At 35.6% G+C, this 15,317-nt stretch overlaps 1 protein-coding gene across 1 annotated transcript in view; it reads right to left on the bottom strand.

The window, feature by feature from the left end:
• Nucleotides 1–15,317, bottom strand: part of C3H1orf185 (chromosome 3 C1orf185 homolog) — a 61,135-nt gene that overhangs the window by 2,494 nt on the left and 43,324 nt on the right. Inside the window, exons 4-6 of the mRNA XM_087959971.1 lie at nucleotides 7,602–7,707; nucleotides 3,982–4,108; nucleotides 1,816–1,843 (exon numbers count right to left, since the gene is read on the bottom strand). Coding sequence (XP_087816097.1) covers nucleotides 1,816–1,843; nucleotides 3,982–4,108; nucleotides 7,602–7,707 — 261 coding nt within the window. The remainder of the gene's footprint in view (nucleotides 1–1,815; nucleotides 1,844–3,981; nucleotides 4,109–7,601; nucleotides 7,708–15,317) is intronic.

The following is a 15,317-nucleotide window of genomic DNA, read 5'->3' as shown; positions in this document are numbered from 1 at the left end:
TCTCCTATTCCAAAATTCCTTCACGTTATTTTGTCTCTAATGTTACCACAAGAATATATCAAATTATGTTAAACAGTACAAAATAAAACACTAACTCAGACACAGGACAAAATTCACAAGAATATATCAAATTATGTTAAACAGTACAAAATAAAACACTAACTCAGACACAGGACAAAATTATTTTGGATATGTTATCTTCTATTATCAATCTGCCTGATTTGTAAGATTTCATGGAGTAGCCTGTTTCTTTCATGACAACATGCTTAAGACCAAGAGGACCTCCTCAATAGCTAAAAAGAGAAAATGGAACTCCTTGCTCCATGAATCTCCTCTTCCTCACAATGCTTTTCACAGGGAAAAAGTTATTAGGATTCAAACTCTATTTAATGTAAGTATTAACAGTAATATGTTCACTTCTGCAAAGTATAAAAGCTAATTTTTAAATAAACTTCTGCCATAGGATAATGGGTACAAGGATTGTTATTTAGAATAGAGGTAGATAATCTCTTTGAACCCCGAGAGCCTTAATTTTAGTATTTTTTTAATTTTTAATTTTTAAAATTTAATTTTTTTCAATGGCAGAAACTGTGGCAATGACATGGTATCATCAAAGGGGAGTGAAGAGATTATTTTAAATATTAATAGTACATTAATCTTATTAGTGAATTAGTATGTCTATCTGTTTCCCGGTGAAAAGTAGCAAAGAATTTTGCTATTATAATTTGGCAGTTCATTGCCAACCAAATTTAAACAATGCTAGAGGCCACAAAAATAGCTCTTAAACTTCATAATTTGGATCAGGGGTTCTCAGTCTTTTAGTTTCTCATGGATTCCTTTTGAGCTTCATTTATTTCTGTAATTTTATCTCTGAAATTAGCCCAGAAAATGAATTGTGAGAATCATGACAAATTGATCATAAGCCTACCAGTAAGAAACTTACTATGGCCCTGATACTACAATGTTAAATAATAGTTGACAGATTTCTAACCCTATTCCAGCAGTGGGATCCTACCTGTTCCACTACTGGTTCGGTGATCGCGTGCGCGTGCAGCTTTCCACACACCAGCTGCGGTCTGCAGCGCCAATCAGCTGAGAGGATAAAGAAGAGAAACAGGCAGGGGCGGGTGGGAGGGCCGATCCTATGCTTTTCTCTTCTTTCTCCTCTCAGCTGATCGTGGGAGGCTTTTTTACTACTGGTTCGGCCGAACCAGTAGCATACCACCACTGCCCTATTCTCTTAAAATCCATTTAATGGTTCTTCAAGCAGATATCTTTGCATGAACTAGGAGAAGTTGCCCCAAATTTTATTTTAATACCCTGACAAACTAAATTGATGATCAACAATGTTTTGACTGTGAAGCTTTAATCCACCAGAAGTCTGCACAGTATGATCAAATTTTAATTGGGTGATTTGCTATGTTATCTGTCCTGGAGACCTTTACATTTCAAATGCTAGATGTGGATCTATCACATTTTATACACCTGCTCTTTGTAATTTATTAAGAAAATCTGATACTAGTTAACACAATCATGGAAAATATGGGAAATACCCGAACAAAGCTGAATACCATACATGTAAGTACCCGCGAAAACTTAAGAAAACGTGTGTGTGTGTGTGTGTGTGAAAATATTAGTAAGCTATTTAGTTATATTCTGCCATTGACTTTTAAAATTAAATTACTATGTATTGAAAATATATATTTCCTTTATCTAAACTTCTGTAATTGCATTTAACTTATTTACTTTACTTTGCAAAAGTCTCATAGCACTATATAATTATTTGTAAATTGCATTATTAGAAACTGTTGATACCTGCTCCTGTCTGCTTCTTTCTTGAGTCCTATCAAATATAAAAACGATAAAGCATCAATCTTATGTTAAACAAAATGTATTAATAATTTTTCTAATACTTGTTAGGTATACCTTATCCTGAATTAAATTATTAAATATTAAAATATGTTGAAGATTAACAAATCTGTTATTATAATGCTTACAAGACATAAAATATTTAATTGATATAGTTGTCAACTTACAACCACAATTGAACCCAAAATTTCCATCACTAAGCAAGACAATTGTTAAGTGAGTTTTGTCCCATTTTATGATCTTATCACACTTATTAAGTGAATCACTGCAGTTGTTAAGTTAGTAACACGGTTGTTAAATGAATTTGGCCTCCCTATTAACTTTTGCTTGTCAGAGGATTGCAAAAGTTGATCAGCTGATCTCAGGACACTGCAACTGTCATAAATACATGCCAGTTGCCAAGCAACTTTGATCATGTGACCATGGGGATGCTGCAATGGTCATAAATGTGAAAAACAATCATAAATCATTTTTTCCAGTGCCACTGTAACTTCAAATGGTTATTAAACAAATGATTGTAAGTCAAGGACTACCTGCATTTCATAAATCAAAAATATATTTGATACTAAATGGACCTAGAATATATAGAATAAATCATATAGACTATCATCACAGTATAAAATTGCTTTCACAACAGAGTTGCATAGTATCAGAGAGCCTTTAGTGCTATGTTAGTAACATTCAAATTTTATTGACCAGGCACTGAAGAAGCTAAAGAAATATCAGATTCTTAAAACTAAATTTTGATGTATCAATTACTACTGGACTTAAAATATTAATTTATATCACTTTGGAGGGAAAAGTGTTTTTTAAATGTAACATATACAATCAACAGTTTAGTACAGTGGTCGCCAACCAGTGGGCCGGGGAGTACTCGTGGTCTGCGAGAAAATTTTGGTGGTCTCCAGAAAAATGTTCCCCCAAAAGCAATTAATCCAGGCTGCGCGGGAACACAAGGCTGCGCCACCCACATGGCCCATGGGAACACAAGGCTTGCATCGCTTGCATTGCGCACAACACAAGATAGTGAGGGGAGGGGGGAAAAGGCGGAGGGGGGAACTTGCCCCACTTGCCCCATGCGCTTGGCCTGGCCACTGGGCTGCTTCTTTCCACTTCTTTCTCCTTCTGCTTTTGGCTGCATGCAAGGAAAGCAGCAAAAGTCTTTCTTTCTCTCTCCCCAAACTCCGCCATAAATGAGTCTTTGGGACCCTGCAAGGCATCCTGCTCCAACAGGCTGAGCAGGCAAAGACTCATTTCTGGCAGAGTTTGGGGGAGAGAAAGAAAGACTTCTGCTGCACCTGCTGCTTTCCTTGCATGAAGCCAAAAGTCTCTCTTTCTCTCTCTCTCTCCCCCTGAGAACGGAGCTGGAGATGGTATCCTGCGATTAGTAGGAAAACAGGGTGGGGGATTTTCCTGCAGACTTTTTGGGGGATTTTCCCAGGGTCTTTGCTGCTTTCTGCAGAGACCCTGGGAAAACATCAGCAAGCCACTGTCAGTCAAAATTCATATCAGTGGTCCGCAGGATTTAAAATTATGAGTTTGGTGGTCCCTGAGGTCCAAAAGGTTGGTGATCTCTGGTTTAGTATGTCTTTTACTATTATTATAATTGCATTTAAAGGAATTATATTTTTTAAAAAAATTATTGAATATAAATTGAAAAAAATCTGTATCCAAAAAAAGAAAATATATATCAGTATATCATTGTCAGATTCCATCATGGCTCCATTATCATCATCAATGTAGATGTGTTTTGGCTTTATACATACTTATAGGCTGGATATGAATTATTACTAACATCTGGCTTTATTCCAAATCTCTAGAATATAGTTACATTGTACTGGCTATCCTATGTATCTGGTACAATATTCTATGCAATTCCAATCTATTCTATTAGGATTCACTCATTGAGATTTCAAAAATTATATATTACATGTGTTAATTTTTGGCCTAGATAGTATTCAGTATTCATTTATATCACCCAAATGAAGAATTCCCATAGTGAATTTATACAAGCATCTTTAGGGTTTTAATTAGCCTCAGAATTTTGTGAATCTTAAGAGAGAAGCCATATAAAGCGTTCATTTTTTATAACTATATAGTATTGTATCTTACCTTTGGTTGTACAAAATGAAAATTCTGTGAAACAGAAATAGGGGCATAATCTTGGGCATCAGTAGATTTGGACTTGCGAGAGGATTTTCCATCTTTCAGAACAGTATTGAAAAATTTTAAAACTTGTCTGAAATATATAAAAATATATTACATATAAAAACTGAACATTTTTGTACTAAATTTTGTAATAAAAACTATAAAAATGCTAATAATTTCTTTGGTTTGCTGACCATACTAGGATGAAAGCATTTTTGTATATAAACTTACACAATTTACACCAACAGTATTTATTTAGAAATTAATATAAAATTACATGTATATCTCTTAAAATTATAAAAATAGTAATAAAAATGAATGCCATGTAATAATCAATAAAATTAAGAAACAATTCTAGAATTATGGTTTGCTGAAATTTAAACTAAATTTTCTTTTTTCTCATATAACCATCAAAAACTTTAAAAATAAAGATAAAAATTCACAAGAACTAATACTTAGAATAAAGTAAAACAGAAGGGGAAAAAGATAAAATCAAAAGTGCAGAAAAAAAAAATAAAGTAGATCCTTATAGACAAAAAGTATATGGAATTTGTATCAGGATTAAATTTGGATGTCTTTTCTCTAATCAAAGCTGTCAGTTTGGCCACTTCAGAAAGTTCCATCATCTTTACTATCCATTCTTCCATTGTGGGTAATGTCAAATTTTTCACCTTTGCACTGTAGTTATTATGTATAAAAACAAAACTCCATGACTTTTTTCAAATTGATTATTGATCAGTCTCAAAAGAAAAGCTTTCAATTTTATAAAACTGGTTTCAATTTTATATTCCTCTTAAAAATCTTCTGAATTAAGATATGTAATTAGGTCCAAAACTTTCTAGTTATTTTCACATCTATATTTTCACAAACATAGTAAAATAACCCCACAGATTACACTTCCAGTATAAATTTAAAGCACAGGTAGTCCTTAACTTACGGCAGTCGTTTAGCAACCACTTATGACAGACTTCCCAGGGGTATTTACAATGCCTTTGCCTTTACTCCTGGTTTTTGGCAAGACTTGGGCCATGCAAACAATTGATTCATTTAATGATTCATAGCATTCATTTAACCATGATGGTCACTTTATGACTACAAACAAGGTCATAAAATTGAGTTGATCACATGGGAGTGCACATGCCCCCCCCCCCAAATAATTTGCAGTGTACGGTATTGATCTAGTGAACCCCAGCAACTTCTGGTCTTTCTGGTCTGTCAAGTAATAAAAATTATCATCAGAAAACCATGCTTCTTTTTACCTAAAAAAACAAAACAGGTGTATTTCAATGATGAAATTGGGCTAAAAACACATTATTTTCAAAATTACCATTATATGACATAAAAAGTTGAGAGAATACTGCATGACAGGTTATTGTTATCATTTTTTAAAATAAAAAATATTTACATTATTATTTATAATGTATGACTATAATTTATTATTTTAAAATAATAACAGCAATATTCAAACAGGAGATCTAAATAGATGTTAACTAGAATTTGCTGGAAGATTGAAGCTACCAAAATATATTTCTGCAATGTAATTACAAATCTGACAGAAAAGATACATTGATTCTCAACTTCCAAGGTACTAGTAATGGACCATAATAAAGATATTATTACTTTCCAAGATAAATTATTAAAATTATGTATTTTGTTAAAATAAAAAAGTACTTGAGTTAAACTGTGCATGGAATTCATACGTACAATCTTATTTCATTTAAAGTTATAAAGCATTTTTTTTCAAATAAAGTACCGTATTTGCCGGCGTATAAGACTGGGCGTATAAGACGACCCCCAACATTTCCACTCAAAATATAGAGTTTGTTATATACTCGCCGTATAAGACTACCCCCTCTTCCACACACCTTCCACTTTTGCACTTCTTTTTTTTTTTTGACGAACGTTTCTGCTTTGGACAATTTTGAAATGAGCTAATCCAATTTTGAACCAAGAATATGCAAATAGCTATGGAGTTTAGAAATGAGTTTTAAAATATTTTTCATTGCTTACCATTAAGCGTAAAATATGTTGTAAATAAAATGAGAACACAGGAAACGTTCTCTTCTCAATACAGCTGATCTCTCTCTCTCTCTCTCTCTCTCTCACACACACACACACCAAAACCCGGACACTGAAAAGGCTGCCAAGGAACAGTATATTCAATGCCTTCTCTTTAATCAAGAAACAAGGAATTCCTTAGAATCTTTTTTTTTCCCCAAGTGGCCCTCTTTAAAAAAAAAATGGAGGTAACACTTTCATTCAAAAGTCTTCCAGTATCTGGAGTCGCTCAGACATATTGAAGTGAGGCAGGAGAGTAAGTGAAATTTGAAATGATCCAGCTACAGTTTTCTTCCCCTCCCGCCTGAAGGCCATTATCTCCCGTCAAAACGAACGAGGGGAGGCAAAGAAGCCAAACACGCTAAAAAGGATCTCTTTATTTTCCTACACAAGGTCACACCTACTTTTCCGCATTCAAAGGACAACCTCTCCTCACCACCACCACACACACACACACACCCCAATACCCGCAAACAATGTTCTGGGCATTAATCACCATTGCTACATTAACCTGGTAAATTTATACCCTGCCTCCCCAGTGTTGCTTTGACGGCAGGATTTCACACAGCGGGCGCTCGCTCGCTCTCTTCTCCGCTCTCCCACCGTTCGCACATGTTGGAAGCACCGTAAAACCTGATAACCCACCCGGGGCTCCCCATCCTTAACCTACAGCCGCCCGCATGCAAAACCTGCGTGCAAAAAGAAAAAAAGAAAAAGAAAAGTACGCCGCACGTGAGGATCTTGAATCCTCTCCTCCCCACACCGCTAAGGAAGGAAGAGGGGGAAAGGTTGCGCAGCGCGTGACACCCGCCACACACACACACACACACACACACACACTCCCCCCTCAGCCTCCCTCCCGGCTGCAACTCAAGCTCGAAGTGGGAGTCGGAGTCCTCCCGGCGTATAAGACGACCCCCCACTTGGAGGCATGTTTTCAGGGCAAAAAGTCGTCTTATACGCCGGCAAATACGGTACTCTTTGATCTGGAGAATACTCTCTAATTAGAGTTCCCCAACCTTTCTTAATACATATGTTATTAAATAAGGATTGGTGTTGTATATTAATCTGATGTTAATTAATCAATACTATATTAATTGCTATACAGGTAGTCCTCAATTTACAACAGTTCATCTAATGACCAAAGTTACATCATTGAAAAAAGTGACTTTTAACTATTCTCACAATTGTTGCAAGCATCCCTATGGTCACTTGATCTAAATTCAGCTGTTTGACAGTTGGTTCATATTTATGACATTTGCAATGTCCCAGGGTCATGAGATCACCTTTTGCAACCTTTTGACAACAAAGTCAATGGGGAAGCCACATTCACTTAACAATTGCGTTACTAACTTAACTGCAGAGATTCACTTAACTGTGGCAAGAAAGGTCATACAATGGAGCAAAATTCACTTAACAACTATCTTACTTAGTAACAGAAATTTGGGCTCAATTGTGGTTGTAAGTCAAGACTACCTGTAGTCAGTTTGAAATTTTTAAAAGAAATTATAAAACCGTTAACTTACCTTCTTTTAAGGTATAGGTAAAATCCTGCTAATGCAATAATGAACAGAGCTATTCCAAAAATTGTGGCACCTGCTGTAAGAGCATTGCTTAAATGTCGCAAAGCACCTAAAGAAAAAAGTTAACGTTAAAATCTTATGGACTTCTGTTTATATTTATAATTTTTCAAGACTTCTTCCATTGTAATTATCTTAAATTCATGTTTATTCAGAATAAGCCCACAATTAAATGTAGTCTTGTCTGCTGCAAGGCTGTGAAGGGCAATTTTCAGTAAAGGAATGGTGCTAAGAGATAGACTGTGAACTCTTCACCATTTTTCATTATTCCACAATGCAATCTTCCTAGTTGTTTTTTCCAGCTGGACTCCAAAATCAGAAGCAAATCAAGATAAATTTGATTGGAAAGGGGATGGATGATTAGAATAATGAAAGAATTCAGCATCTCCGTTGTGACCTTCAATCTATCTCATGTCTTATTTATAGCTGTGCAGGTGTCTCATTTTTGAATTATAAAGCTTTCAGTATTTCAGAAGTTCTGCACTGTATAAAATCTATTGTCATTTTGATTTTTTATGACAATTAAACAATTCTCTCCATTCAAACATAAGTATGCAAGGATGGAAATGTATACTAGTAGAATTTTATGCCAGAACAGAAGGCAGATAGTTTAGCATTAGTCAAATTTGCTGGTGGTCTTTATTCATATAATAAAGTGCAAGAGCTACAGCACGATATATTCAGAGTCACATTCAAAAACTGGCCAGGAACTTTTTGGGAGGGAGACTAAGATATGATATTTATCATAAACCTCTAAGCATTTAAAGCACTCATTTTACCCTCTAACATCTTCCAGAGCGGCTCATTTTTTTCTTTTTTCTACAGATGGGGAACATTTTGGAATCCATTGTTGTATATTATTTTTCTGGAATTTGTCTTGGGTGATTGCTTCCACTACTTTTTTTTCCATTTACCAAGATCATGTGGGCCAGAATTGCCATTGATATTACTGATGCAGAAAACAACTCCATTAAGATTAATCTTCGTATTTTAATTACCTTCTACATAGCTATTTCTGTTGAAGTATCTGTGTGGAAGAAGAGCTTTGATTTCCTGATCAGGGAGTTTCTAGATAGGATCAGGGTATAGAGTTTTTATTCCTGAAGGTAAAACAGCCATGATCTGAGCAGACAATATATACAGGGTAAAGTGTCTTGTACTTTAATAGGACGGAATATCTGAGGCCATTGTTGTTCACTGTTAACAACTTTATTCTGACACTCTACATTAATTATACTACTTTAAGAAGTGACAAGGAAGATCTAACCATCTCCAATAAAAAATAAGCTAAATTTCAGATGGCACTATGGACCATAGCAAAGGAGTAACGTAATACAGCAATAAACAATTCTTTTAACAGGCCTGCTTGAGTATATATCCTTTCTATGAATGGAACAGACTTTGTAAAACCAAAATTTTCCAATTATCTTCTGTACAGCTCCCATTTCCCAAAATGTTTGAGACCTGAAAGATCTTTAGAATTGGTACAAAAGTCTGAAGGGAGATTGATAGAACTAGCCAGCCCTAAAAGTGATACAGAAATATTGCTTACAATTTATGCTAATAATTCAGTATATATGAATTTAAGTGATGCATATTTTTTATGCTAATAATTTGTTTATCAGGTCAGAATCAATATTCACTAGATTTGAAATCCTTTTGTTCGGTGCCATGAAGCATTTACTATATGTAGGGTATGAACCCAGTTTCTTTCCTTTTTAGACTTATAAAGCTGGATATACATACTGAAGATGTTTATTGATCAACGATACTTTTAAACTGGAGATTATTCAATTTATACATTTAACTGCATATTAATGCTATTATCTTTTAAAAATATGTATGATGAACACAAAAATAAACCTACCTACTGATATTGATTCAGTTTTATCTTTTTCTGATCGCTTGGTTCTTTCAACAGTTGATGATGGGCTATTAAAAATATTTTTGTAGAAGTATCGGTAGGTTAAACCTGGAAAACCCTCTTCTTTAATAAGCCATTTTACTATCGGTGTTTTTAGAAATGACATTTCAAGTCCTTTCTGACTAAGACTAAAATACTTATTTTTAACTCTCTCTGAAGATAGCAACAGATATCGCAACATTTTTTTCACTTGGATTAATTGCTGTGTTTGATATTTCCTTGAGCTAAAAAATTCTTGCTTCATACATATTGTAATTGTTAGAAACTTAAGATTTATTATGGAAAAATGCATATAGCAATTTTTGAACAAATTGCCCATTTCATTTTCTCCAAATTTACTCTCTTGTCTAGCTTTGACAATATGGCCCCATTTTTGTATTAAATGTTTCATTCTATAATTTTTTGTTTGAAATACAGGGATTTTTTTCCTTTGAATATTAAACATCTTTTTATGAGTTGAGTATACCTTTTGTATGTGACTGTTTCTTTGGTAAGTGAATAAATGTCTGAATTGAAGCTTCTGATTTGCATAAATTGATTTTTTACTTGTTTTCCATTTCCACATCTTGATTTTTTCTTTAATATTTTTTTCCTGTTGTAAACTTTTAAATCCTATATATATATTTCTTTCTCTATTAAGTATTTTCTGTTCATCAGAAACTATTCTGTGCAAATTTTTATTGTACTCATTTGTAATCACTTTAAAAAAAAATTCTTTCACAGAAGCTAAAAGTCTATCAATACTGTTTTTACATTTTTCCTTTAAAATGTTTGTTTCAATATGATCTTCTCCTTTATGTTGCTTTGTAAATTTTAATATGCTGCTTCCCAAGCTTTCCAGACTTTTTTGCAACAGTTCTTCACTTCTTAATATATTTGCTTGATGTGCCATATAACTCATTGGTAATCGGGTTTCCATGTATTTACATCCATTTTCAAAATACGATGCATGTGATTTGTTACCTTCAAATTTCTTTCTTACAGTAATATACAAATTCACCTTTACTTTACAATCTTTAAGATTTGTATTCATCAGCATACTGAGTCTCCTTAAATAATTTCTTTGCATCAAAACATTTCTAAATGTTACTAATTGCTTTTTTAAAATTTGTATGGTTTTTTTGACTCCAACTAAATTTAGATTAATTTTAAATTGAACTGCGTATCTTAGTTGATGGTTCTTAATGGCACTTTTGCCATGAATTTTGACATTCATTCTGAAGCTTTTGTAATTTCTGCTGTCCTTTTTCAGTGTAGACTGTTCTAGGATTCTATTCAATGATGTTTTGTATGAATCATTATCAGATGCAATTAATAGTTGTTGATATTCTTTTAAATGCCCTGAAACAAAGCAAATAACCCTAGTTTAATTAAATATTTCAAATCACATCATCATAAAGTCAGGATTATATTCTAAGACTTGTTTTAATAATAGTAATAATTTTGGACAAGATAGCTTCCTTATAAGGCATGCATACTATACCAACAAAATTTTCAGATATTTTTAATGTTATTACATTAATTAACTTGCTTACGTTTAAAATTGTTACAATAAAAGGCAATTTGGATGATGTCTGTGGGAATGGTATGGAATGATGCATTCATCCTTGTTTTTGATTACTCGGCAGCTTTTAATACTATCAAGTTTCAATATCATCAATGGTATCCTTCTGGCCTGGCTCTGATAGTTGGGAATGCATTGTATTACTAGTTTGCTTCCTTTCGGAGGCCAATTCCAATTGTCTTGATAGGGCAGGAAGAAGTTCAACCTGCAGTCATTATCCTGTGGGGTGTCTCAGGGTTCAGTGCTTTTTCCCATCAAGGTCTCCCTAAAACTTCTGGATGAAGTCATCCTATGATTAGGGTGAAGTTTCATCAGTATGATATCATCTTTACACCTCTCAGATTGTCTGAGTGGTGCCATGGAGATTTTGTTTCAGCGCTAGAAACTAAGATCTAAATGGGACATATCAGATTTCATTCTACCCTAACAAGACCAAACTGCTCTAGGTTTTTGGACTTTTGTCTTTGATTCTGGATGAGATAGTATTGCCTCAGAAACAGCAGTCAACGGGATCTTCCTAGACTAGAGCCTAGACTCACAGCTCCTGCTCAACTAAGAGGTGGCAGCCATAGCTGGGATAGCCTTTGCACATCTTTTTGGATTGTGCATCATTTGCACCATTCCTAGACAAAGAAAGAGTGACTGGCCAAAGTCACTCAGTTGCCTTTCATGGCTTGAGCTTATAGTCTCTAACCACTAGACCAAACAGGCTCTTATACTGTCTTATTATGTCAAGCTGTCTTAAAGTTGCCTGTTATTTGGTGCATAGGCCACCTCTACTATGTGTTGTGGCCACCAGCTGCCAGCAGAGCTGGTGGCAGACTCAGACAGTGAGGATGGGGAGAAACTTGGGAGAGCCCTGGAGTCTGAGGAAGGCTCTGATGGGTACTCTGTATCAGAGGCAGAGATGGGGCCAGGGCTGTCCAACATTTTCCAGCTGCCTATGGAGTCGGAGATAAGTGAGGAAGAGGAACGGCTGGAGCCTGTTCCAGATGCGCGTATGCACAGAGCTGCCAGGAGAACAATAATTAAGGAACAGGGGCCAACTCAGAAGGCACATGTGGATGAATGGGCCCTCCCGGGAAATAAATAGAAGCAAAAGGGGAGTGGTGGTTACAGGATACAATTAGTTCATATTTCTTGTGGAATATTTGCTTATCAGAGTTCAAGCCTCACAGAGTCTCCTTGCCAGGTGTTTAATTTACAGCTTTGCGACTGGAAGTTCTCAGTGGGGCAATTATCCAAGGTCTGATAAGGTCTGTTCTTGCAATTAACCCTTGGGAGGATTATTGCTGGGCCTTTTCTGTGTGTGAGTGCCATGAATTCACAGTAACTAAATAAAGAGGGTTTTTTTGGGACAGTGAGTCTGTTTCTTGGTTCTGCTCAGCCTGGGTCAGAACACTATGTGAGCTACACTGGCTAGCAGTATGTTTCTTGATGAAATTCAATGTGGTGGTCACTTTTAAAACTTTGCTTGGGGCCAGGTTACTTATGGGACCACCTCTCCCCAGTTTTTTCCTACTCATCTCATTCAATTCAGCAGGATGGGGATGCTCCAGATATCATGTGCTAAGAAGTGTCATTTGACCCAAGAGGAGAGCCTTTTCTCCCATGACACCCGCTCTCTGGAATATCATCCCTCTAGTGATCAGATTGACCCTCATCCTACAGGCCTTTGCAAGGCCTTGAAGACTTATACTGTACATGCACTGAGGCTGCTGAGTTTGTGAGAAAGCCCATCTCCCATAAAATTACCATCAGGTGCAGTTTTGTAAAACTTTTAAAGAAGACTTTCCTTCTCATTTGATCCCTATGATGCTTAAAGTACAGGTAGTCCTCGACTTACAACAGTTCATTTAGTGACTGTTCAAAGTTACAAAGCCACTGAAAAAAAGTGACATATGAGTTTTCACACTTACAACGGTTGCAGCATCCCCATGGTCACATGATCAAAATTCAGATGCTTGGCAATTGACTAGAATATGATGGTTGTAGTGTTCCTGGGTCATGTGATCACCTTTTGCGACCTTTTGACAACAAAATCAATGGGGAAGCCATATTCATTTAACAACCCGGTTACTAACTTAACTGCAGCGATTCATTTAACAACTGTGACAAGAAATGTCATAAAATGGGAAAAACTCACTTAATACCTCACTTAACATAAACTTTGGGCTCAATTATGGTCGTAATTTGAGGACTCCCTGTATTCCTTTCGCCAGCAAATTTGACTGTTTTAAAACACAAACACAGGTTGGAAGAAAGGAATCTCCTCTCCCAAGAAAGTAAATGAAGACTAACTCCTCAGAGCAACACAGCTAAGCCTGTTAGCAGTGTTTGAGCACATGTATTTCCAAATTGCACATAAATACTGAAGAGCATTTATTTTTTGAAACAAAGATTGTAAACTTATATATGCTGAGACTAAATCTCGTTAAAATAATGTTGCTTATCTCTGAACGGATGTAACAGGAATTCATTGCTAATACTCTTCTTGTCTAAGAACTAGTACAGTACAACCTTTTTTTGGAAGCAGCATTTAGTAGCATTAATTTTCAACAAAAGTGCTATTGTAGATTCTTGGGTACTTTTTACCAAGGCCCAGTGGCTTTTCAAGTACTTAATGAAAAGTTGAGAAATCAAAATGTGTATCAAAATTTCTAGATGGTAATTACAGCAGGTGTTTAAATAGGAAGGAAACAGGTTCAAATACTCACAATGCAATGCTTATTTTCACTTATACAATGGATTTTTTGTTATTTCACTTTTTATATAGTATCTCTGATTTCCACCACAGGACAGGTAGTTTTGGTTCTACTGCATCTACAATAGTAGACTAACAATAGTAGACTAACAATAGACTAACTCATTAAAATTCCAAGTCCAAAATAGAAATATTTTCATTCTCAGATTTAAAGAATTGAACGCATTGCTTTTATGCTGATTTTCCCATATTGAGAATAGCAAGAACTATTAAACGGGAACGAAACTCCCCATCTCCCATATTTATTTAGAAGCTTAAAGTCATTACTTTTAACTTCACGCTCTTATTACAAAGGATGACTTTCAAATTCTAAGCCCCTCCATTCGCTAGAGACTGTGCTTTCTTCAACTTGGAGGCTTCCGAGAGAATAAGCCTTCGCGGCAGATCCATAATCCCCAGCCATTCAGCTGAAGCAGGTAGCTTTATACGCTCCTCACCTGGCCACACTTCACAGAGAAGCAGATGACCCCGTTCGGACCGCTCCGTGAACGGCGCCAGAAGTAGCAATGCGACCATAAGGGCTCCAGCTCTTAGCATGGCTTTTTTCCGCGCACGTTTTTCTCCCAGCCCGCCATGGCGGCTCTAACGGTCCTTCGAACTGAACGAACAAGCGAACGCCACGAGAGATGGCGAGAGAGTCTCCCGCGACGATTCTGACCTCGCGCGCGAAGAAATTGGCGGGCTGTCAACGCTTGTTGTTAAGGTAGCGCGAGCGGGGCGGGGCTTCATGCAGCCCGCTGTCCTATTGTATTTCGAGAGTGTGGCGTTGAAGGCTCGGTTATTTCAAATGTAGACGCTTTTTAAGTTACCTGTTCTCTGGTTCTATTGAAATGACCGAAACGTCAATGAACCTTCAGGCAGTCGTCCCCCCCCGTTGTTATTTAATGTGTGTGTTTTTTGTATTTGACATATTTCCTAGCAAGAGCAGAAGCGTTCAAAGACAAATTATTAAATATTTTAAATTAAAAATTAAATTAAATTAAAAATTAAATTTTAAATATTAAGACAAATTGATTTTTATTTTTCTTATATGTACCCATTTCATGTATTCATAACTATGTATATACTTATACCTATTATCTTGTAAGCGATTGACAAATCAAAATAAAATTAAATAAATAAATAAATAAATAACTCGGAGAAATAAGCAAGAAGCAGCACTGAAAGGTTTCACTGAAAGATTTTTTTTAGCCATTACTTTCTCTCATTTTTTAGACAAATGATACAAAACTCTTGGGAAGTCTATAAAACAAAGAGAAATAGGCTGAAAAACAGCTTCTATCCCAGGGCAGTAACTCTATTGAATTCTACTGTATAGTGCAATATTAATGCAATATCGGGTTTTCAATTCAATGTATAGATTGTGAAGGATGTGTGTGTTTATTTTCAAAAGTAACAATGTACACTGAA

This window comes from Notechis scutatus, chromosome 3 (assembly GCF_049901735.1).
Source record: "Notechis scutatus isolate UNSWTSFEM ecotype Mainland chromosome 3, rNotScu1.2, whole genome shotgun sequence".
Classification (NCBI taxonomy): domain Eukaryota; kingdom Metazoa; phylum Chordata; class Lepidosauria; order Squamata; family Elapidae; genus Notechis; species Notechis scutatus.
This window is presented reverse-complemented; position numbering and strand designations above follow the sequence as displayed.